Genomic DNA, 25,863 nt, shown 5'->3' with positions numbered 1-25,863 from the left:
ACAGTCGAGGAAATTCATGACATTGGAATAGATGACATGTTCCATGAGTTTGCTGGGCACTCTAGTTAGGGAAATGGGACGGTAGTTAAGCGGCGAATTTTTTTTACCAGATTTGAAGACTGGAAGAACCTTACCGCTTTTCCAATCGTGTGGTAGTTGACCTGTTAGCAGTGACTGTGAAAAAAGTAAGCATAAAAATTGCGCACAGGTATCCTTGGTATTTTTCAAAAGCTTTGAGTTAATATTGTCAATGCCGGATGAAGATGAAAGTTCAGTTCAGTCTGCTGAACGTCCAGACTGCTCAGTTCCTACTGATAAACACGCCGAATTTGTAAAACCAGGAGCATTCATTTATGCTTTCCCTCGTATCAATGGGGTTTCGCTGTGTGAATACCCTAGCAATGCGTGGCTCCAAATGCGGCAAGATGTTTGCGTATGCACTCAAGAGGTAGGAGAAGACGATGGTACTCAAGGCTGTATCGTCAAGCTAGACAAGCTGTCGATGGTAGTCAGAAATTCAGCGCACCAATCAAAACTGCGATCTTCGAGGAACGGCAAACTAACGAAGAACTTTCGAGGTGGGTGCGAAAGACAACCACAGCAGTACAAAAACACGTGGGAAGAGATTAGCGTGGCTGCGATTATTCGAGATAAATGATGTCTCGTATTACTTCAGAAACAAAATGATCAAGCCGCATACCAGCAGCTTGGCCACGGACAAATAAAACAAACCTTCGCGGCAATCTCGAAACCTTAAAATTTGCTGCGTACTTCTTTCCACCAGCAAAATACCCAACTCCCGTAGCGTAAAGGCTGTCGCGAAAAAAGTCTCTAGGCCCCATGAAATCGACCTAAAGGCAGTATTTGACTTAACGATTTCCTCCACCAGACCATAATTTCAACAGTGAAAGCTGGACGCAATTGTTTTGTCTAGTGGTAGTTATTTGCAAGCGCGAAACCTATGCACCTCGGATGTTTTTTGGGAGGAGATAGGGAGGCGACGCAAAGATTTTCGACCGGGCGAGAAAGGTAGGGGAGATATAGTATACAAAAATATACACGAAGCCACACTGACATGCATCTTAATAGTTACAGCCACCTCTCTACATTTCTCCCACACAAGTTATTTTGAGACCATATCAGAAAAGTGGACGCGCTGATTTTGCTTGTAAAATATAGAACAAGGAACGCAGGACAAGCGCTTTCAAAGCACAAGAATTAATATAGGGAAATACGTTGCAATGCTAACATCAGACGGCCATGCTCACGAAATTCTCTCCAAATGCCCCGCCGCGGTGGCTCAGTGGCTCGAACCCGTAAAACGCGGGTTCGATCCGTGCTGCGGCAGCCGAATTTCGATGAAGGCGAAATTCTAGAGGCGCGTGTGCTGTGCGATGTCAGTGCAGGTTAAAGAACCCCAGGTGGTCGAAATTTCCGGAGCCCTTCACTACGGCGTCCCTCATAGCCTGAGTTGCTTCGGGACGTTAAATTCAATAAACCAATAAACCAAACTAAACCAAATTCTCTCCAAGGGCGCAATCGAGCGCTCTTGCAGTCCAACACAAGACTTGCTAACGCACGCGGCACCAGCCTTAAAGATAAGAAAGGTTTTCGCTGCTCAACGGCATTTGGATTTTGCCAGGCAATCAAACCACTGCTCAAAAAAGTCTTAATGCACAGCCCTTTAAGATCTTAAGTTTGTTATGTTTGGATTTTAATAGCGTTATAGGTTTCAGTGCTTCCTTTCACCTGGCCACAGTATCAAAACCCATTTGCATCATAAAAAAAATTGTTGAGTATGTCAAAAAAAGGCTTAAGCGCTATTTCAAAGCGTGCTTCCGCTGCGGCGATTTCTCAAGTTCTTGCGAAACCTATACATTTCGCGAGTGGAATGCATGACATAGGCAGATAGAATTAGGAATGAATCATTCGAGCCCGTCGTCAGGACCACGAGGGTGTCTACCGGAAGGTTCGATTAGGAAAATTGTATAGGCGGAGCCTTGTATATTAAGCGCATGATCCCCACGCAAAATGTTCTGAAGCTAAGACATGTGTTCTGATGCCTGTGATGAATTTTCAAGCACCATGCAAGGAAAACAAGAAAAAACGAAAAGAAGTAAAATTTATTTATTTCCATCTTCACTTCTCCAGTTAATGGCAGGAAGTGGAGGCTATCTTAAAGCAAAAAAAAACTGTTTCTTATTAGACTTCCTACATTTTTCTACCGCAATAAGGTTATTTCCCGAAACACAATATATTTAGAGTTATACCCACCTTCACCATAGTTTTTTTTCTGCTGTGATAACAATGTAATTCACTCTAGAGGCAACTCCACAAGACAAGGTAACATTAGTCATTCATACAATACAATACAGCAGATACCGCCGTACTTGCAAAAATAATTACTACCTAGAGGATAATAACTAGAGGACGAAAGAGGTCCAGTAATTAAGAATAATGACCCATCACTTCAGGATGCACTTCACAGATTTGTAGTGCAAAGAAGTGCAGCTTATTTATCATAATCACACGAAAAACAGTGGTGTGAAAAACAATGTCCATGGATCAAATGGTGGAAATATACTGATTAATAATAATAATAACAATATCTGAAGGTTAATAAAACGCTACCAGCTTGTAGTGCTCTTCCAAACCTTAAAAAATCACTTCCCGCCTACATGTGCCGCTTAAGGAATTACCTCCCACTTAATCCGAAGCTGATCTTCAAACACGTAGCCATCGAGCAAGATATCACCGAGATCAAGCGAAGAAGTATTAAAATAAATTGGAACATTACTTGATGTCGTAGGCTTTCTGAACTCCTCGTGTGCACGCCATCCCTTAACTTCAATTAGGCGTTCTACCCCTCCTTCCGGATGTATGATGCTCAGCTTTATTTTGTGCTCGAATGGCCAGTCAACAACATCGTCGGTCTCCCCCTTGTGCAGAACGAGCCGCACAGATAGTTTCACAGAGTCGCCGACTTTCTCCAGTACAATTCCCGGTGTCATGCAGTACCCACACAGGTACACCCGCTCGCCTTGGTACGGAGCCACGCCCTCTTTGAAGGCTTTTTCTTGCAGCAACTTTATTCCTTTTACAGAGAAGACCGTGTGTGCTTGTCGCAGTTCATCGCGCTGGTGCATTATGTTAATGCGGTCCATTGTCTTCTGGCTGTTTTCTTCAACTTTTTTGATAGATGCTATAGTCTGTGAAGAACTTTCAGCACTTTGTCTTGTCACGTTCACAAACCCAACTTTGAGTGTGTTTTCCACAGTGCTTAGCCTGGTAGAAAGATTATTCACGGCATCAATACATGTTGTAAAACGCTGTTTCATCTCCTCATTTGCATTCTTCATTTCGCGCGCACCCTCTGCCACACTTTCCTTAATTTGAATTGTTTCTTGTGTCAATTTCTCTCTCATTGCTTCTTTGAAAGTGTTTATCCCGTGAGAGATTTCGTTTAGTCTATCACCATGCGTACCAACATCATTTACCAGCCGCTGCAGATGGGTTTCCATCTCCCTCGCCTGCTTCGCTAAGGCTTGCCCGGAGGAAGCAAATGCGGCGTTCTCCCTGCTGAAGGGGTGACTGTCACATTCACGTGCAAGATGCGTTCCACAGTTCGATCTGAGGTGCGCGCACACGTTGCTGCAAAGAAGCGATGCCGAGCACTTTGGACAGGGAGCAGAGTGGTGTTGGCATTCCCGCTGGAAATGCTTGGAGATCTCCGAGACAGCCATCACAGTCGTACAGCCATGTTCTTCGTTCCAGCACTTAACCTGCAATTAATAAAATATGGACGGGCAAAACTGTGTCACCAGCGCGCTTGTAAAAACTCGCCGGGAACAGTCCGGCGCGCAAGATTTAGGAAGGTTATTCCGAAAGTAAGTAATAGCTTCTATATTTGGTTTTTAATGACAGCACGTAGTTATTGATATTCTAGCAAAGGCTAATCTTCCTACAGTTATCGTGTTACTGTTGTTGATGTCAGACAGGCGTTAGTGGAGAGGCAGTCTGCAAAATTAACTGTCATATTGAGGCGCGTAAGAAACAGTGCAGGAATGTTGAATGCCCCACTGCTGAAGATATTACAGCCATATAGAGCCACGGACACATGCCGAAGGTCTACGGAGCCGATACGGCCGAATGTGAGTACAGTGAAGCAGTGGGTAAAGTATTTCATAACTTCTCTCCCCATAATTAGGCGTGTATCTATATGTGTATGAAAGCAGTTTGTGCCAAAAGCAAAGCTATCGCAATAGTCAATAAGCTCACAAAAACATGTCCTCGACAAGCGAGCTTCCTTACGGTCTCAGGCTCAGTTGCCATTCCCGACTTGAACAATAACGAGATTTAGAATAGGGGCCCCCAAGAAGTGTGGGGCGTCGTAGTGCGCATGCACTCCGTTGTACTTAACGTTGCTTCCGGCTAGTACATATGAGAGCGTGTTGCCCGTATCCCATAGGCACCTCTAAGGCGGTTTCTAACTCCGAGCAACATCGCTTTGGCCTTTCTGGAAAGGAGGATCACGATATTACTTCCAAAGAGTGCGAGTTGAAGCGCCGCGCCATAGATAAACGGCGTAAACGCTCCAAGGGTGCCCACACGAAGCCAAATCAGATGTCAAATGGCGTCTTGCCTTCATCGAACCGCTTTCTACTACTGGACGCTTAGTGAGGATGGCACCACCGCACAACAGGATATTTATGAAGGTCTTACCGCCACCCAAACCAGCAGGCAAGCATTGAAGCGGGGCAAAGCGCGTACTGCTAAACCACCCCAATAATCGGATCTTGAAGACCAACCGTCAGATGACATTGCCGAATTGAATAAACGGCCTGCAGTTTTGCAGAAGGAGGTGCAACGTCTCTCCCGAAAACGGTCTTTACTTGCGCGTTAAGCTCCAAATATACCATGCCTTATTTGCTTCACATATCAACTATTGTAACCTTGTCTGGAGCACCACAACCAATAGAAATAAACAAAAAATCTTTACAATCCAGAAAAGAATTATACGATACATCGGGAATCATGAACACTTAGCACATACTGGCCTCCTTTTCGCAACCTATAAGGTCATTCCTGTCTTTTCATTATACGATTTCCGGATTTCGCGTACATATATTTCATTTCATGACTTTTTAATTGCCGCCGATTGACTACAACGCCACGAACCAGTCGTATCTACACGAAACACAGAAAAACTGGCACGTTCCACGTTTCCGAACAAATTATAAGAAGCAGTCATTGAAACATAACCTCCCCTCACTGCTAATCAAGTATAAATTTGAATCTAGGCCCACAGGAACTCAAAAATTCCTATCACTTCTAACCATCGACGTTCACAATGCGTATGCCAACCTCAGCCACTGATCGTGCTTTGCCGTTCAACGTAGCCTTCGTCTCTCCTCGAGTGCGCAACTTTGTGGCTATCTTCTTGGAAGACCGTTCCATCTCCATACGCATCAGAAAGGAACATGTTGGCCACTTCACGGCAAAGAGGGCTGCCCCTCAAGGATCCGTGCTAGCCCTAACATTATTTAACATCGCCCTGCTTCCTTTGGCATGGCAACTGGCTACTATTCTGGATATCTTTTAGTTGATGTCTGCGGATGATGTAACGGCTTGGTAGGTACACAATGACCTCACCCGTGAAGAAGTAGGCCTTTAGGCCGCCCTCGTTAAGACCTCTCAGTCGTGCACCAAGATTGCCTTGGCGCTGTCGGTTGAAAAGACAAACTTATGACTGTCACAAACCGATGGGGTAGACGCCGCCTTTTGCTCAAACTTATACAGCTGTTTCCAGACAGCCAACTGGACACCTTTCTGCTTAACATCCCTGCCTTTCCCCCTCTGTGTACCTTTCTATACAGCTGTGCTTGAACGGCCAACTGATTACTACAGCCTCGTAGACGCGAGTGCTAGGTGTATACAATTTGACAGCTCTGGCTCTGCAGCGCCCTTGGTACGAAATGACCGAGAGAAGGCCAGTACGCTGCACCTATTTCGTCCAATTGCCCCTAAAACAGGTGGTGCATGGCTCGGTTCCTTAGTCCGCTCTTTGTTCCAGCCTCGGCTCGTTTATCAAGCACAGTTCAACGCCTTACTCTAAGAGACTGGGACCGACTGAAAAAGGTCACGAGAGAGTACATGCGAGTTACCAGTGGTCTTCCTTGCCTGACCCCTATTCACACACTACCAGCAGAAGCTCAGCTGAATACCAATGATGAGCTTGTGGAGCAGCGCCGTAATGCAGGCAGCCTGAAAGTACCGTACTGATCGTACTACGGTGCGTAGCCTGCCCCCTGGGAATTGCTGTCGATGTGTGCATCATCATGAAACTGTACCCATGCCCTCTAAGAGTTGATAGTTAGTTAGTTATATGAGGTTTTATGGCGCATAAGCAACTATGGCTATCATGCGCCAAACACATGGTTCGATGACGTTATGTCAAGTGTACAGAGGTTATATTATAATAGATTTAAAACATTGGCTTTCTTTAGAAACTTACAAACAAGATATTTATTATTGTCTATCATTAACTATTTTCTATTGTGATCATGTTTGCTCATTGTTTTTTTATCTCTTGTCCATTCGGCCCCCGTTTCCATGATGTGTGATCGGGGTGTAGGCCTTGTCAGGAGGCATGCTTGGTCTACCTCCTTTAGCCTCACCTCGAGGGCATATTGTATATAATATGGCCAAATAAACCTACTACCTACTACCTACTAAGTGAAAACTCGACAAGTGTTTGCTCGCCTAAAAGCAATGCGGGATGAAATGGAATGTGTTCATTGTAAAATACCGTAAAAAATTTTTTTCTAAGTTCGAGTTGCGAACAAGAAATTAAAATGTGATTTACCGTGAGCTCCTCACAACACATTTAACAGACAGGCTTGCCTTTTTTTGTTAATAAGAAGTTATGGGTGATGTGTGTGACCTATGCGTAAATGACATAAAATGACTTCGATAAAACGCTCTTTATGGCGGCATGACTTCCATTCTTTTAAAATGGGCTTTATGGTATGCAGCTTGTTGTGTCCTTCATTTTCCCAAGAAGCTTGCCACTTGGCTCTTAGTCTGCTATGCACTAACTTCATGTAATCCCTAGGAGGCAAATTCACATTTTTTATTTCCATTGTTCTGGTTTCTGCAGCACACATGTGGGCTCTCTCATTGTCCCTAATGCCAACGTGACTGGGAACCCAGCAGAATTTTATAACATGTTTTTGTGTTGTGACCTTTACTATATTGTGTATGATGCTTCCAATCAGTGGCTCCGTAGCATTTTTGGAGTTTAATGCTGTAAGGACGCTCAGTGAATCGGTATAAATGATGCTATTTTTGATGTTTTCATTTGTTATTTTCTGTACCGCAACACTAATAGCATAACACTCCGCGGTGAAAACTGTAGCACATGAGGGAAGTCGTACTGCTCTTTCATTTTTTCCTTGTATTACTGCGCTTCCTACATGAGCATGAGTTTTTGACCCGTCAGTATAAAATGCAGTGTAATTTCTGTATTTTTCTTGTAGTGCTAGATATTCTTGTATTATATGGTCATGTGGTGTACAGGTTTTCCTGAGGCGTGTTAGAGTGACGTCACACAGTGTGGGGAGAGCGTACCATGGTGGTAACGCTTCGTGTCTTGGGGCAATATTTTTAATTTCATTTTGTATGTTCAGGGCTTGGCATTTTTCTTCGAAGCGCAAAAGCAACGGCTTGACTGCGTGAGGCTTGCTGTTGAAGAGTATTCGGGATGGGCATTTCGTGACAATTGGATAACAGAGATGTTTGGGCTGAGAAAGGATTTTGAGGATGTATGTACAAGTTGGTGCAGTTCTTCGATCTTCTAAGGAAGGTTCATTCGTTTCCACATACAGACTTGCTATTGGTGAAGTTCTGTAAGCACCGGAAGACAACCTTAAACAAGGATTCTGGATAGCATCCAGTCGTTTTATGTAGGACGGTCTTGCTGAGCCATATACTATGGACCCATAGTCTAACTTAGAGCGAACCAGAGAACGATATATATGTAACAGGCATGCCCTATCAGACCCCCAGCGTTTTCTTGACAGTAGTTTCAGTACATTGAGGGCCTGAGAACCTTTTTTCTTTAAACTGTTTATATGTGGCAAGAATGTGAGCTTTTTATCGAAAGTTATCCCTAGAAATTTATGCTCTTGTTTGACAGGTAAAAGGGTTTGGTTTAGATATAGTGTGGGGTCGGCCTGTAGGCCTCGTCTCAAAGAGAACAGAACCGCTACTGTTTTCTGAGGGGAAAATCTAAATCCGTTTCTATCTGCCCAGGTAGCCAGTTTATTTATTGTTATTTGTATCTGTCGCTCACAGGTAGGTATGCTGGATGACGTGCATGCTATTTGGAGGTCGTCTACGTAAACTATGGAGTTCATTTTGATGATGAATAAGGTTGTGCTGAGGATGCACCCCTGGGGTACGCCAGTTTCTTGAATAAAAGTGTTGGAGAAGGTTGCACCTAGGCGGACTCTGAATGTACGGTTGCTTAGGAAGTCGCTCAAACAGCCCAGCATCCTGCCGTGGATACCTAGGACCGCTAGGTCACGGAGGATACCGAACCTCCACGTGGTATCGTAAGCCTTCTCCATGTCGAAGAAAACCCCGATACAGTGTTGGTTGTGGATGAACGCTTCCCGAACTGTGTTCTCAAAGCGAACGAGGTGATCGGTTGTGGAACATGTCTTTTTAAAACCGCACTGGTGTATATCTAAAAGTTGCTGGGACTGAAGTATTAAGGTTAGTCTGATATTTAGTATGCTTTCGAATGATTTTGCTATACAGCTAGTGAGTGCTATTGGCCTGTAGCTGGTGGGACTAGTTGGTGGTTTGCCAGGTTTTAGGAAGGGTACTATGATTGCTTCTTTCCATACTTGGGGGATTTCTCCACTCATCCATATTTTATTGAAAAATTTTAGGAGAGCCTCTGTGGCAGTCTCAGAAAGGTGAGCAAGCATGGCATAATGTGTACTGTCTGGGCCTGGTGCTGTCATTTTACCGGATGTTAGTACTGTGTTTAGTTCCTGCATGGTAATAAGCTGATTGTAGTCTTCATATATGCATGTTCCAAAGGGCAGGCTTTGTTTTTCTACTATTGTTTTGTGCTTTTGAAATGTGTGTGTGTAGTTGGATGAGCTTGAAACTGTGGAAAAATGCTCACCCAATATGTTGGCCTGCTCTTCTAATGTTGTTTGTGTACCGGGTGTTGTTAGCACTGGAAATGTGAATGGGGTAAAATTTCCAGTGAACTTCCGCACCTGCTCCCACATTTTCCTTGATGATATTGAGGTGTTTATCGAGGATATGTAGTGTTGCCATGATGACCTTTCTGCGTTGCGTCTAATGTATCGTGCTTTGGCTCTAGCCCTTTTGAAGATGAGCAAGTTTCCTGCAGTGGGATATCTGCGAAGGTTGCCCCAAGCCTTGTTTTGCTGCTTTTTAGCCAATGAGCATTCAGTTGACCACCAAACTTTATGTGTTTTTCGTGCAATTTCAGACGTTTGTGGGATGGCTTCTATTGCTGCAGATATTAAGCATGTGACAAATTTTTCATTTATTTCTTCTATAGTAAGGGTTTCGGCATATTCTTTTTCTAGTGTGGCCTTCGTTCTGAAAAGTGCCCAGTCGGCAAGGTGAATTTTCCATCGCCGTGGCTTCGTAGAGAGGATGACTGTAGTTGATGTTAGCTTTAAAACCGTAGGTAAGTGATCACTTCCCCGAGAGTCGTCTAAAACATCCCAAATTAAATCATTAAAAACCGATGTAGATGCAAATGCTAAATCGAGGCAGGTAATTTTTCCAGAGCTGGGGCAACAGTACGTGGCTTTTCCCGTATTCATTAAACATATGTTATTCGAAAGAATAAAATCCTCGATGAGCTGACCCCTGGAATCAGTATGCTCACTTCCCCAGAATGAGGAGTGTGCGTTAAAATCCCCAATTATCACATATGGCTCAGGCAACTGCTCTTGAAGTTCTTCTAGATCACGCATGCCAATTGTGTTGTGTGGTGGTATGTACACAGAGCATATTGTTATCGTTTTATGGCTAATGATGTTTACTGCGACAGCTTCTAAGTTTGTCTTTAATGATATCTCTCTTGCAGGGACATCGCTTTGCGTTATGATAGCGACGCCTCCCGAGAGTCGGCTAGCTTGCACTCGGTCTTTCCGAAAAATATTATATTTTTTTAAGATGTTTGTGTGCTGTGGCCCAAGGTTTGTTTCCTGCAGGCACACAGCTGTAGGTGCCATTGTTTTCAGCATTTCGGTTATGTCTGTGTAGTTTCTGAGTAGACCTCTACAGTTCCATTGTATTATATACGCCATTGTGATAAGCTGGGGATTGGGGAAAGTTATTTATTCTCAGGAGCAGTGATTCGTCGTTTCCCTTTCTTCTCTAGGGAGTCTCGCCGCCGCTGCAGCGGTGGCGAGCCAGGAGTTGGATCCATCGCCAATTTCGTGGCGCTGGATTTCCGCGGAGACGCCGTGGGTGCGTGTGTTTTAGATGTCGGCGGACATTCGCTGACATCCATTTTCTCCACGGTGGACGTGGAGGATGCTTCTTGGTTGCGATGGCCCGTGGCCTTCGCATTCGTCTTTTTTGTTGGCACCGCTGAACCAGTCCCTGCTCCAGCGGCAGAGTCTCTTGGGCCAGAAGTTGCCTTCTTAGAGGGGTAGGGCGACAGGTCCAGTTCAGCAGAGCTGTTCTGGGTGTCTGTCGCCGAGGATGCCGCTGCTGAAAGTGGGGCTTGAGGGCCTCCGGCGAGGATCGCGTGGTCTTCCCGCGAAATTTTCAGCCCTGTGGACTGTGTCACCGACTTCTGTGGTGGGGACTTGGTTGTCGACCCCAGGTCCTTCGGATCGACCTGTGTGCCGACAGAAACTGAAGGCGGCGACGGTCCCCGCGTCACCGCTTCAGAGTATGTCCCTTTCTGTTGGAAAGAGACGCGTTTTTTTGCTTCAAGGTAGGACAGGTTTTCTGTGGTCTTCAAAGTTATGATTTGTTTTTCTGTTTTCCAGACTGGGCACGACCTGGAGTACGCGCCATGTGCGCCATTGCAGTTGATGCATTTTGGTGTTCGTTCGCATCTTTCCTCTGTATGTGCGTCTTCTGCGCATGTGACACAAGTTGGTTTACCGCGACAAGCCAACATGCTGTGTCCAAAGCGCTGGCACTTGAAACATCGTCTCGGGTTGGGTATGTATGGGCGGACTTTACAATGGAGGTATGCGGCGTGGATGGAGTCAGGCAGAGTTGTGGTATTGAAGGTTAAGACAATGTGTTTTCTCTTCATTTCAACATTGTTTCTCCTGATGGTTATTCGTCTGGCTGCTATAACTCCTTGTTCAGATAGTTCTTCCATTTCCGCATCGGTACTCTGTAGGAGTTCATATTCAGATATGACGCTCTTTGAGTGGTTCAGGGTGCGGTGCGGGGTTACCTGTACACTTGTTTCTCCAACATTCTGTAACGACATCAGTTTGGTTCTCTGTTCTTTTGTGTTAATTTCTACAAGGAGATCTCCGGTTCGCTGTTTTTTTGCTTTGTAGTCTTTGCCTACACACCTTTTTAGGGTGTTGGCGATCACAAATGCAGACGAGTTTGCTACAGGTTCATCGGTATTTGAATGAACCATGAAAAACTTTGGAAACGTTTCTGGTTTCTGTGGCATCAATTTTTTCGCATCGGTGCGACCCCTTTTTGGGGGCCGATCAGATTTTTTTGCAAATTTTTCCATACGGCATGTACTGGCTAAGGGTTCCTCATACTTTGACGCCTCTGATTCACCCTTATACACAGAGGAAGGTCCCGGGACTCCCCGCCTGGTAGACAGACGAGGAGCCCATCGGCCGAGGATTGACCACTTCCTCGACCGCCACCGTTCAAGGTTTCTTCCCTCCACCTTTCAACCTATCGCCACGGTACGGATGACAGCTTCGGTATGGGGGCTAAGGGTCCGTGGTGGCGCCAAGCACCAACACCTCGTTACACAAGGTGCCCTTGCGGGCCTCTAAGAGTTGTGTGGTCTCTACACAATATGCAGCATCTTAGGGAAACCAACAGTGCGTGCCATCCACTGCAAGTGCCATACCCGCTTCCTCCGCGGATAATATGCCAAGGAGACGCCGCACTGCCTACAAAAGAATTTCTCCGCCGTTCCACGCATGCTTTAATTCCACCGTGGGGATCCAACTTTCCGGTGATCTAACTCGCCGTGAGGAGGTGGCGTTGAGGAGATTCCGGGTGCTTGCTGCACTGTCGCCTGCGGTCAGGGTCTCATGGACATCACAGGCCCCGCTTCTGACTTTCCCCTTCTGCCCCGCTTCTGCTACAGAGGCGACGTTAGATCACTTTATACTAACTTGTCCCGGACTTCGGGAGGCACGCATGCGACACCTCAGTATTGAGGGTAACCAACCATGCGACCACCAGACATTCGAATCTGGACCCATGGGCCCCAATACTAGGCCTTCTTGCCAATTGTAGCCGACACCGGCTTGCACGTGTACATATAACTCATATGCCGTAGGGCGTATTTTCGGAATAAAACAAAGAAAAAGTGCACATCCGCGGCCCGCCTTCAGTGTTGGGTTAACGTTAGCGGCGAGCGCTATTGCCAAGCGTGCACCCCAGTGCGGCTGTACGTTCAGGCAACATTGCGGCGCCCCTCAAAGCGGGACTCTCGCTTCAGCAACGATTCATCGTTGCCGCTACGCTGTGTCACATGTTCACGGCAAATTAAGACTCACAAATCAATCGCTTTTTCTGAACTTGACTGAACCACAAAATTTTATCGATAAAACACGCCTAATTTTCAGATTCCTTCCTTGTTTGCACAGCTGCTAGGCTTAGCAAGTACTCGCAGTTTGGTCTTCAGAAAGCGCGGGAGGTTTAAAACAGTGACCTTTGCTTAGAGGTATAAAATTTTGCTTTGAAAACGGGTGACAAAGTACTGCCGCTCCGGTGACACACATTTCTTATTTATGCAGTATTTTTCGCACGGGCGTAAACTGAGCGGAAAATGATTGCATTTGCTAGCATTACTATTGCTGGTTGCACCGGATATGGCGCTGCACGTAATGAACAATCGAAAAAATTGTCAAAAATTTTTCTGTTTGTTCGTAGCGTGTTTCAATTATTTTATGCGATTTTAGGTCTGCAGCCAAGTAACCAGATCAATGAAACAAAAACAATTTGATTTGTTCATTTTTTTTAGCATTTCTTTATTTGGCAGCAATGGCGCTGCAGACAATGAACCCATGCCGAACGTCACTGCGTATAGGAAAAGATTCATAGCCTCCAGGGTGCTGTGAATGTTGAGTAGAGAAAGAGCAGTTCTGCATATATAGGTTTTGCCCATTAGCTAGCGCGTCATACCTTAGTAGAAGCGCGGGCTATAATACGGCGGCGAGTGCCTCCACGAAGTTCGCACAGATCAGAAGGGGTGCGGCTGCGTCGGTGGCGAAACACATTTATTAACAATATTATTAATAAACCCTTACGTCACCTCCCTTACATCGATACCCTTACATCACCCCCTGAAGACGCAACAATAGCTATGATGCAGGGTGTTGGCCGCCTACTATTCGCGAATGTGGGCCTGGTTTCCAATCCTACCAAGCCTTCCCCTGCACCACAGCCAATACCAGTGGTTGCTGCTGCTACAACCCCGCCCTACCCACCGCGCTACCCTGCCCGCAATCCTGCTGAGTGGCGTACATCTGACAACAGGCCTATTTGCTCCGTCTGCTGTCGGGCTGGCCATACGTCCCGCTATTGCCGCAGTCGCCCGGCTCCCCCCTCTCATCCATATTACAGCCCCGTCCGCCGCGAACATTATGCACCACGGCGCGTTTCTGTCACCCCAACACAGCCTCGTACCGAGAACATTGATCAAGCCCGTCGTCCTAGCCGTTCGCCATCGCCACAAGCACATCGTTCCCGATCACCTACTCCTCGCTGCAGCCCAACGTACCAAGACCCCTACTCGCGAAACTAGGCAACGTAGCGCCCGGACGTGACACTGCGTTACCGACCCAGACAGCCAACTGTTTCGACCATCGCACCACGCCGCAACCTGATCAATGCCCTCGTAGATAGAGTCCCTGTGCCCGCTCTCATTGACACTGGAGCCCATATTTCAGTCCTTAGTTCGTCATCCCGCCAGCGCCTCAAAAAAGTTCGTACGCCCGCTAACACCTCTACTGTTCGTGTTTCTGATGGAGACACTGCTACCATCATCGGAAAGTGCAGTGCGCGCGTTAGCATCGCCGGCCACCACATCCGTGTGCTCTTCGCCGTCCTTACTGCTTGTCCTCAAGACGCCATTTTAGGCCTAGACTTTTTAACCGCCCATTCCGTTCTCATCGACTGTTCCTCTGGACATCTGCAGCCGATAGAAATCCCCAAAGACCCGCTTCCTTGAGTGAGTCTGGATCTTCTAGGGCCTTTTCCGCTGCCCGTTTCGGGGAACAAATGGATTGCGGTGGCCACTGATTACACCACATGCTACACGGTCACACGAGCAATACCAAAGAGTTGTGCAACTGATATCGCTGCTTTCCTCTTCCACGGCGTTATACTCGTCCATGGAGCTCCCCGCCAACTGCTCACGGACCGTCGCCGTTGCTTTCTTGCGCGTATAGTCGACAAGATCGTACGGTTGTGCAACGTTCGTTATTCTTTCACGACTGCCTACCATCCACAGACAACGGGCTTACCGAACGCCTTAACCGGACACCGACTGGCATGGTGTCTATGTACGTTTCTGATAACCACCGCGACTGGGACATAACGCTGCCATTTGTGACATTTGCATACAATTCATCGCGTTAGAACAGTACCGGCTATTCCCCCTCCTATCTTCTATACGGCCGTGACACTCTGCATCCAGAAGAGGGAAAATACGGGCTGGTTGGTACATGTTTTACGAATTGGAAAAACAGCGCAACAGAAGACGACACAAGAGACGGACAAAATACCAGCGCAAAACACCCTCTGCTTCCTTTCGACAGCCTGCTCCCTTCTGTCGCCACTGCCTACTCATATGCTCGTGACGCCATAGCCCGAGCTGATGCTGCCCGCGTTGTTGCTCGCAACCGACTCACAGCCTCCCAGCACTCCCAGAAACGTCGCTATGATTCCTGTCATCACACCAACCAGTATTCTTGCGGCTCTCTCGTGCCGCTTTGGAAACCAGCTCGCCGCGTTGGCCTCTCGCAAAAACTTTTGCCCCGTTATACAGGACCCTACCGTATTTTACAACAAGCGACTCCAGTGACATACGAAATTGCGCCCTTGCATCCCGCACATCATACCTCTACACCTCGCACCTAGACGGTCCATGTTGCACGCCTCAAGCCGTACTACACGGACCCTGGTTTGGACGCTAGTACGCACCGGGATGGTGCTTTTCAGCCGGTAGGGTAGTGTTACATTAGGCGGTGCATGCACTGATATGCGCATAAGGAAGGAAGAAGAAGAAGCTCGTGAGTTTTTGGAGAAGACGACGAGTGTCGGCTGGTGCCTGCAGAAAACGCCTGTTTGAAAGCCCTGTCTTCCGTGCCCGCTCTCTGCAATCCCAAGCGGAACTACTCCATAACAATATTTATAGAGACCTTGCCAGGGAAGCAGACACTTGTGGGCCACTCCGCTTGCAAAACTAGGTGGAGTCCTTTATTCAGGGACCCCATTGGTGCGGGCTATCACTTGAGCTCAGTGAACCATGCCTGGTGGGTCGGTAGGTGCAGACAGCCGAGAGGGCCGATTCGATTTTTGGAGTTTTGGTATTTTGGAGTTTCGGATTTTTGGAGCTTTCGAGTTTTTTAGTTTTCGATTTATGGAGTTTGGGTGTTTGGAGTTTCGGATTTTTGGAGTTTTGGTGTTTGGAGTTTCGGATTTTTGGAGTTTTGGAGTTTTTTAGTTTTCGATTTTTGGAGTTTTGGTGGTTTGGAGTTTCGGATTTTTGGAGCTTTGGAGCTTCATATTTCGCATTTTTGGAGTTTCGGACCTCCCAGACCTCTCGGTTAAAGGAAGGGGTTAGGGAAGAAAAAAGATATTTTGTCGGCATTGGCATGACCAGTCCATGTGGAAGATGTCAGCCACCTCCCCACAGAAAGAGCAGAGGCCGCAGAATGAAGGATTGAAATGTTTGAGTACTGCCGGGCACAGTAGAGCGTTAGTATAGACTGTAAGCCCGCTTTCCCTGGCCCTTTGATAGGAGCCGGATATTCACGTCGCAGCGGCTACCCAGAGCCATGCAGAGGTAGTATTGACAGCTTCGGGGCGTCGGCTTACATCAATTATGAATGTGTTCTCAGGGTGTGGGGCTTACGTCTTTTCACACTTAAGAAGTCTGAAGTGTCACTGCAGCCTTTTTTTCAGTTCTTAAATTATGTCTTCTGCATTCCTTGCTGATGCTATGAACGTTAAGTGGAGCCGTTATTTTCGGAATGACCTCAAGATATCTCTTTCGTTGAGGATGGCCTGTTGGGTATCCATTCCATGTAATCAGCAACATACTATTTGCATTGAGTTTTAAGCCTATTAATTTCTGCTGCAACGCTGTGACTGAGGGGCCGGGACATTCGGGTGCTGAATCCGAGGACGCGCTTTCGATCACGCCCGCGTTTTCATGGAGGCAACACACAAGTAGCCTATGCGTGCGCGAAATGGGGACTCATGCAAGTTTTGAGTTTTATATGGTACATGGTTGTACATAATACTGCACTGAATTTTTGTGGCTGTAGAGTTATATGTGCAGTTTTCCCCTTGTCGATGGCGTTCTGATAGAGGTAGTGGTGATGATAGAGTGAGACAGTCGAAGAAGACAATGGGCACACGTGTCGTCAAATACGATGCACGTAAGAGACAAGTTAAATCGAAACAAATCTCACTGAACGCACAGCACAAGTCACGGCGCTAGCAGCTTTGTAGAATATAAAGGATACATAGTGAGCAGTCGGCATAATATAGGAAGGAAAAGTGCAGTTAAGAGCAAAGCGAAGGAAGGAAGTTTGGGTTCTTTACAGCGCAAAAGTGAACTAGGAGCGGAAAGAGAGGCTCGGTCTGCTAGAGAACGCTTCCACAAAAGGACTTTGCTTCGACCTGGGTCAGACCACGTATGCTGTCGCAGAAACATCCTCTCGTCCAGTTATAGGGAGGGCTGAAGGAAAAATATAAAAAATGCCTTACTTTGGCATATCTATTTCTCGGCAATCTTTACAGTCCTTATAATAACTTCTTCCAAGACATTTGTGTGGCTATACCTATTTCTTGCATTTCTTTACCCACCGTCCGCATGCTGTGGGCGAACCAAGACACTTCTTCCATGGCACAAAAACCAGCAATAGCCTTCCTCGAAACAGACACCACACCGTGGAAACAAAAGCACAGCCTACATACACGCGCGCGAGGTAATTTAAAACAATTGCTTCCTCCACAATGCTCAAGCAACTCAAATGCACAGTGCGTGAACGAAACAAAGAAAAAATTGCACATCCCAGCATAAAACATCAAAGCATCCGGTCGTATATTCTTCAGTGATAATAACAGCAATGTAGGGTACCACCAGAACACGCGCTATAGTCTGCTTTCCCCATCGTCACCGGACCATCTAGGGCGCCTATGCCCATTCTAGCTCAGCCTCATATCCGATATATCCTGAAGCACGGCCAAATTGCTCCATTTTAACGAACGTTTCACGATTACAGAATGTCACCTACGTTCGACGGGATGACAAGGGTTGTCCGAAATATTCAGATTTCAGGGTTAATAGGGGGGGGGGGGGGGTCGAATTACTCAGATCATAGCGTATACGGATGCGGTATAGAGTAGCGTTGTGCTAAAACGTGTGTGGCTGAGCAGCAGCTCATGTGCTTTTCGTCACCCTAACTTTCCAGAAGAAACACTCATGTTTCAACCTCTTTTTTGTGCATAAGGTACTCATCCGCGGAGTAGCGGATCCGGGACCAGGCTAATTTCGGGGCGAACCTTTCATATCAGATTTTTTGAAACACGCAATCAGTAGCTTAAGATTACTGCAGTATGAACATGCTCGAAATATAAAAACGCACCTTAGCGGGCTGACATACGTTTGCAAAAACAACGAAGGCTTCAAACATATTTGACGATATCACGTTACCTTATCTCCCGTTAAAAGTGACTCTCAGTCAGTGGCATGGATCAATTTCTGCTTAAGGTTTAACTGAATTTTGCATAAATAGGTACTGTGCGGGGGAGGCAAAATCATAAAGTGCATAAGTGGTGTGCACCGGTGCTGATTTTTAAAGCGAGGGCTTTAAGGGCTCCGTTATGCAAAAAGCCTGGCATCGTCGGGGTTGGTCGTGCGTTGGCCGCGAGCGAAAAAGTTATCACTTTAAAATTCCTGATTTTCGTTCAGTGACTGCCCATTGACGTCAACGGGGTGGCGGACGCTGCGCTGAGGCGTTGCCATAATCATCATCATCAGGAGCCTGACTACGCCCACTTCAGGGCACAAACCTGCGTCATATCTCCACAATTATTCCTGTCCTTTGCAACCTGCGGCGAACGTATCCCCGAAAACTTTTTAATCTCATACGCCCAACTTTGTGCTGTCCTCTCCTATGCTGGCCTTCTCTTAGGATAAACTCCGTTACCCTTAAAGACCAGCGGTTGCCTTCCCTTTGCATTACAGGCCCCGCCCAAGCCCATTTCTTCCTCTTCATTTCTACTAGGATGTCATTAACCCGAGTTTGATCCCTCACCCACACCGCCCGCTTCCGATCTCTTAACGTTATATCTGCATTTCTCTTTCCATAGCTCGTTGCGTTGTCCTTAACTTAAGCTGAACTCTTTTCGTTAGCCTCCACGTTTCTGCCCCGTAGGTGAGTACCGGTGAGATACAGCTATTGTATACTTCCCTCTTGAAGAAAATTGGTAACCTGCCACTTATGATCTCAGAGAACCTGCCATATGCGCTCCATCCCTTCTAGTAATTTTCCTCTCATGATCCGGATCAGCGGTCGCTATCGGCCCTAAGTTGACGTATTCTGTTACCGCTTCGTGCAACACGCTGCCAATTGTAAAATGCTGTTCCCTTGCGAGATTGTTGAACAGTACTTTGGTTTCCTGCATGTTAATTTTAACATCTATCGTACTGCTCTGCCTGTCTACCTTATTGATGTGTTTTGCAGCTCATCCCCTGAGTGACTTATCAAGGAAATGTCAACAGAGAATCGCAAATTACTAAGGTATTCTCCATTAACTCCTATCCCCAACTGTTCCCAATCAAGGCTATGAAACATCTCCTGTAAACAGGTGGTGAATAGCATTGGCGCGATCCTGTCGCCTTGCCTGACTCCCTTCCTTTCTGTAATTTTATATCTGGCACATTTATCACAATTCTCACTACACAGTTTCCAAACTGAATGTTTTTCAACTCTTCCCTATTCCACTCTACGCACCTAATGTTACTAAAATTACTATCTCACTACTTAGAGCGTGTCTGGTTCCGTTTACTAATTAGCACATCAATAAGCTCTTTATTGAAGCCAACATCGCACACGCATCACCCTCCCCCTCTTACCTCACCGAAGTCAACGTGCATAAGTGGCCTAGTCAGTATCATGCCTTGCTCGAGAGCCTTAGGTCGTGGATTCAAACCTCGATGAAAGTGTATGGCCATTTTCTCTACGAAACAATTGCTTTATATTTTGAAATCCTTTCCCAAATGCGCCGACTTTTATTTCAGATTACAAGCCCTCTTTCAGCTCTTATCAGTCCCGTATACATGGTTTGCGTCACGCGTGAGTGGGCTTTTCGACACAACGCCTCACTGACGAAGCTGGCTTTTCCGATGAACGGGAGCCTTTACGGTTTCACGTTAAAAATTAATCCTCACAGTATGGACGGCGGATATGCGATGCTATAAGTGAAGGAAGGAATCAGGGGCCTGCGCATAGCTATGGAAACAGCCTAAAAGAATGCTGGCCACCTGACCCGCGCAGTTCGCGCATGCAACAACTTTCGCTGCGTTAGGCGATTCGCTCAGTCATAGTGAGCTGATGAAGCAAACGGCTGTCACTCGCGCTGATTGCTAAAACTTCGGAAGGGTGCCCAGGCGTTAGCAAAAATGGGTAGCACACGAGGATGCTTGTTGTAGACATACGCGCCGTGCGCCCCCTTGGCCGGTCCGCACATTTACGTCGGGCACCTCTTCTACGGCACGGAGGCCGCCAGGAAGCGTTCCTTGTTCTAGGCGTGCTAATCTTCGTGGGCGTGCGAGTCGGAGTGCTGGAGTTTTATTACTAAATCTTCATCGAAAACCGCGGTCGCGGCACAGCGCTGGACGCCGGTTTTTTGTGCTGGTCCGAACAAATCCATTACTGACTGCTCTGGCAATAGCCTACGTATTTGCAGCACCTTGCAAACCAATGTCTGGTTCTTCTCTATTTTCGTGACTGGCACAGGTGGCATATTCACATGAGGCACTGGTTGGGACGAGAAACCCGCTGTATAGCTTTCACTCGGCAGCATTGTCACGCGGGAATAAGCACCGCCGACTTAGAAGCCTTACGTTGCATTTGTCAGCCTTGAGAAGCTATGTGCGAAGTTGTGCTACGATAGAGACCGGCCCACGTTGTCTGACTATACGGCCTGTGGAAAACAACTGTCCGACGTAAATGTGTGTGCGAACTAGCCAGCACCACAAGGAGTGAGCAATGGGCATATCTCAACGACAGGCACGCGATCTCAAATAGCGCTGACAAGCTGTTCTGGCATCGTTTCCGAGGTCTTTCCATTTTAGATTAAGCCAATCCCGAAAGGTCCCGCCCAGCACGAACCCATCCAATTCTAGGAAGAAAATGACGCAGAAAGCGAATAGAACACAGGTTCATTACGACCCCACATACCTCTCTCTTATTATTTATGAATACTGTCAACCCTCATTTGAGGGTCATTACAGGGAGGGAAAATGAAGAGAAAAAAATGCATATATAACCATGAATGAACAAGCTTCTTCGAGCATACAATACAAGAGAGCATAGAAACGCAACACAACTCACATCACTGTAGAGCCACCTGCTATACAAAAAGAAATATTTGACAATCAGTTACGCGCACGTTTGCAGGAATCCCATGCCTAGACGGAATCCCCAAGTGCATTCAAGAATGCCGCTACACCTGTAGACTCAGCAACGTGAGCGGGCAGTTTATTCCAGTGCTCAATAGCATCCGGAAAGAATGAGCAGCGAAAGACGTTAGTTCGTGTCAAGTATGGCCGAATTGCTTTGTGGTGGTTAAGGCGGGAGCTTAGTCTACCTGGAGGCTGCAGATATTTTTCTTTATTGATGTTAATTTCTCCGTAAATGATTTGGTAAAGTATTTTTAATCTCTGCCTTTTACGTCTTTTTTCTAATGTTTCTAGACTACATGAGTTTAACATCTCCGTTACCGAATCTGTTTTCCTGTATTTTGAACAAATAAATCTCGCTGCACGTCTTTGAATCTTTTCTATTTCCGTTGAAAGAATCTTTTGCCGAGGAGACCATACTACAGATGCATATTCTAGGGAAGGCCGGATGAGAGATTTGTATGCTAAAAGTTTGACATCTTTCGTTGCTCTCCCCAACTTTCCTCTTAGAAAACACAGTTTTCTATGTGCCACCGCACAAACATTTTTGACATGATTGTGCCAACTTAGGTTGTGAGAAATTGACACCCCCAGATACTTGAATGTACTAACATTAACCAAATCGTGACCTGCAATACTGTACTGAAAAGAAATTATATTTCGTTTGTTAGTTATATGGGTAAATGTGGTCTTATTGAAGTTGATTTTCATTTCCCATTTCTCACACCAAAGAGCAAAAGCCTGCAGGTTTTGGTTAATGTTAATCTGATCTCCTTCACATGTGACAGGTGCATAAATGAGGCAATCATCCGCAAATAGTTTCAGTTTAACAGAATTTCCAACTGCACATACTACGTCATTGATATAAACTAGAAATAGCAATGGCCCCAGCACAGAACCCTGTGGTACACCAGAATACACATCCAAAAAGCCAGACTCGCAATTGTCAACACGTACCGCCTGTTTGCGTTTCGCCAAGTACGCTTCTATCCATCTAAGGATGTCTCCATTAATGCCAGCCCTTCGCACTTTCAGGAGTAATTTGTCATGAGGAACCTTATCAAAGGCTTTTTCAAAATCTACACAAATAACATCAATCTGTCCCCGGTCATCTATAGCTTTAGAAAGGTCATGTATTGTCTCAATTAACTGTGTCACCGTTGAAAACCCTCGACGGAAGCCATGCTGACATTCAGAAAGTAGTCCATTTGTTTCCAAAAAAATGATAATATGTTTCGCAATAACATGTTCCATTACCTTACAGCAGATTGAAGTAAGTGACACAGGCCGATAGTTGTTCATAAGTGTGCGATTGCCACTTTTAAATACGGGTATAACAATGGCAGTGCGCCAGTCTTGTGGCAGATAATGAGTTACGAGTGATTTTCGGAATATAATTACCAAGTAGAAGGACATCCATTCAGCATACCGTTTCAAGAAGCATGTAGGTATTCCATCCGGGCCGATAGCTTTTTTTTCGTCCAATTCTATCAGCTGCTGAAACACGCCGCTTTGAGTAAAGCTGATAGCATCGATAGACGTTTCACGAGAATGTGCTTCGTCGTGTGCGTCGCTTTGGCTCGTGTTTCTTGCGAATACAGATTGGAAATATTTATTGAAGTGGTCGGCCATATTCGTTTTATCTGCAATAAGTTCGGCTCCCACTGTCACCTGCTTTACTCTTTCCTTTCTTTTATCAAGATAGCGCCAAAATTTCTCTGGAGAATTTCGCAGAAAACCACTAAGAGTGTGATTGAAAAATCTTTCTTTTGCAGCCGATAGCAACATTTTTATTTTTTGACGTAAAACCTGTATGTCGTTGAAGTCGGCTTTCTTTCTACGCAATCTTTTCAACTTCCGTTTCGCGTGAATGATATCCCTGGTGACCCATGGGTTGCGCTGCTTTGTTTTCTTAACTCTAGTTGGAACGTACCGGTCGACACAAGTACTGATGATAACTTTAAGACGCTGCCATAACCATTCAACTGATGCATTTTCAGAGGCACTTTCAAATTCATCAAAACAAGTTTCCAGGTAATCCAGGATGGATGTATCATCGGCCTTCCCGTACTCTTTGATTTCTACTCGAATCATAGGTTCCGCAGGAACGTTTACAGAAGTAAGCACTTTCACGAAAATAATTTTGTGATCAGATATTCCATCGGTGACATTTGTTTCAATATCTCCTACATTATTTGAGAGGAACACCAAGTCTAGTAATGACTGTGAGTGAGGCGATATCCGTGTAGGTTGTCCAACTACTTGTCTCAAATTGTAAAAGAAAGCAATATCCAGCAATTTTTCCGCGCTAGAAATTTCTGTATGCCCAGGCGTAGTCAATCCCCAATCAATATGTGGCAAGTTGAAATCGCCAGTCATTATTAGGCGGGTGCTCCTAGTTACATGACTGAAAAGAAACTCATTTAACTTATCGAGAAAATCGGGTGAAGTATTCGGTGGCCTGTAAATTGCTCCTATGACGTACGCAGCACCAGAAAACATAATTTTACACCACACTGACTCCGGCATTTCGCTCGTAATCGTGGAAACTGAGAGCGATGACTTCACAATAATGGCCACACCACCCCCACGGGAATCTCGATCCCATCTGAGCATTGTGTAGCCAGGAGGAACAATGCAATCAGAAGAAACATCACTGTTGAGCCATGTTTCCGTTATGCAAACGACATGCGGGTTCTCTGAGAGCAATAAAAATTCCAATTCTGTGACCTTGTTAAGAATGCTGCGAGCATTCAACAGAACTATCCTGAGCTATGAATTACTTTCACTTCTGGAAGGTGACCCATTATGGCTGTCATCTGCTGTCTCCGATCCGTTGTGGGTGTTTCGAGCACCCTTACGTTGGGTCCGGCAGAGCAAACGCTCGTTTCGAGTGTCATCCCAAGAGTACAGACGGTCATCTATCTTCAGTTTATCGTGAACCAGCGATACCTTTTGTCCGTTAGATCGTTCGACAGCAGCAGACTGCCACAAATTCCTCCGAACTTGTACAATATCTTTTGCGTAGTCATTGCTGACGCTAACAGACGTGCCTTTAAGTTTGTGGCAGTTTTTAAGAACGCTATCTTTTTCCCTGGAATCATAGAATTTCATAATTACTGGTCTAGTAGCTCCTGTTTTCTTTCTTCCTAGGCGATGAATTCTTTCGACTGAAGTAATCTGAACACCAAGATCCTTGTGGAAAATATTGTCTACAACCGCTTTTCTCAGATCTAACTCTGACTCAGTGGCTTGTTCAGGGAGCCCAAAAACTAAAAGATTGTTACGCCGGCCGCGGCTTTCAAATTCCACTAACTTTTTAGCTTGCTCTTTGATGATAGACTCAAGGTTATCAATTCTTGTGCTCATTTCCTTGAATGCCGCTAGAAAGTCCGATAACCCTTCCGTCCTTGCATTCAGCTCACCGATTTCGTCTTGAATAGCTTTCAATTTGCGATCCGTGTCTGCCTGATTCTTTACAATCATCTGCAAGTATTCCTCTGTTGTAGGCCCCGGATTCTCCTCAATATCACCCGACGTCAACAGCAACAACAACACTGTCCAGCAATCACTCAAAATTGCGCGACACCTGCGAGGGCACGGCAGGACTACTACAAATCTATTGTCATTTCTGTTAGAATGAACATTATGCCAGGAACTAACCTGCAAAACCAGCAGAAGGCGTTTAGCCATGCTGTCCCACAGGCGAGTGCCGTGCCCTCTGAAGAGGCCCGCGCAGGACTGCCGCTTTTGTAGATCCGCTGTAGATGAAGTAATTGTCCGGTGGTGTTTCTTCTCGGCAAAACGTAGTTCCACCGTCACGTTTTCCAGATGAGCAAGCGGGAATGCGTGCACGGGTAGTACGCAGGCAGTTGCATCTTGTGTCACGCTGCTTTCTAGATGATCCGGCAGGTTCAGTGGTAGCCCATGTGAAGTGTTCGTTGTCGCATCCGAAAACCACGACACGACCTGCAAAACCAGCAGAAGGCGTTTAGCCATGCTGTCCCACAGGCGAGTGCCGTGCCCTCTGAAGAGGCCCGCGCAGGACTGCCGCTTTTGTAGATCCGCTGTAGATGAAGTAATTGTCCGGTGGTGTTTCTTCTCGGCAAAACGTAGTTCCACCGTCACGTTTTCCAGATGAGCAAGCGGGAATGCGTGCACGGGTAGTACGCAGGCAGTTGCATCTTGTGTCACGCTGCTTTCTAGATGATCCGGCAGGTTCAGTGGTAGCCCATGTGAAGTGTTCGTTGTCGCATCCGAAAACCACGACACGACCTGCAAAACCAGCAGAAGGCGTTTAGCCATGCTGTCCCACAGGCGAGTGCCGTGCCCTCTTAAGCAGCTGCTCGGTGGGGAATTCTTTCCAGTCGATGTCTTCCTCCAGGTATTTGTTGCCGTCGTGAGGACAGACACGAATGCCTTCCTGTCCGCACTGCTCGTAGCAAGACTGGCACAGGACGTGCATGCATGGCAGCAGCGCGCATAGCCTTCGCACCAGTCCGCAGGCACTGCATATCCTGTTGCTCGGAATCGGTCTTGTGAAGTGCAGGGGCCTCCAGTCCAATTCAGCATCAAAGCCGACCAGCGTGTAGGGTGTACTTGTAGGAGGCATGGTCCCTTGCGTCCGCTTGCTACAGAAAGCTGAATCAACTGCTCGACCGCTTCAGTAAGGCGCGGTCGCTATCTCTTCTGCATCCCGTTATCGC

At 46.3% G+C, this 25,863-nt stretch overlaps 1 protein-coding gene across 1 annotated transcript; it reads right to left on the bottom strand.

The window, feature by feature from the left end:
- Positions 1-1,282: 1,282 nt before the first annotated feature.
- LOC149337206 (uncharacterized) lies at positions 1,283-25,793 on the bottom strand. The gene is made up of 2 exons (XM_089553384.1): positions 25,473-25,793; positions 1,283-3,776 (listed from the first exon to the last, which is right to left on the bottom strand). Exons 1-2 carry the CDS (start codon positions 25,767-25,769, stop codon positions 2,688-2,690), a joined length of 1,386 nt encoding a protein of 461 aa, XP_089409510.1. The 5' UTR covers positions 25,770-25,793; the 3' UTR covers positions 1,283-2,687.
- Positions 25,794-25,863: the final 70 nt, after the last annotated feature.

This window comes from Amblyomma mixtum, chromosome 7 (genome assembly GCF_055824585.1).
Source record: "Amblyomma mixtum isolate Tamu chromosome 7, ASM5582458v1, whole genome shotgun sequence".
NCBI lineage: Eukaryota > Metazoa > Arthropoda > Arachnida > Ixodida > Ixodidae > Amblyomma > Amblyomma mixtum.
This window is presented reverse-complemented; position numbering and strand designations above follow the sequence as displayed.

Bases quoted from the DNA above. Each gene is read 5' to 3' on its own strand.
- LOC149337206 (XM_089553384.1), bottom strand. From the start codon at position 25,769: ATGCCTCCTACAAGTACACCCTACACGCTGGTCGGCTTTGATGCTGAA. The intron at 3,777-25,472 runs GTGGGACAGCAT...TTGCAGGTTAAG, and splicing joins AGAGGGCACGGCACTCGCCT to TGCTGGAACGAAGAACATGG.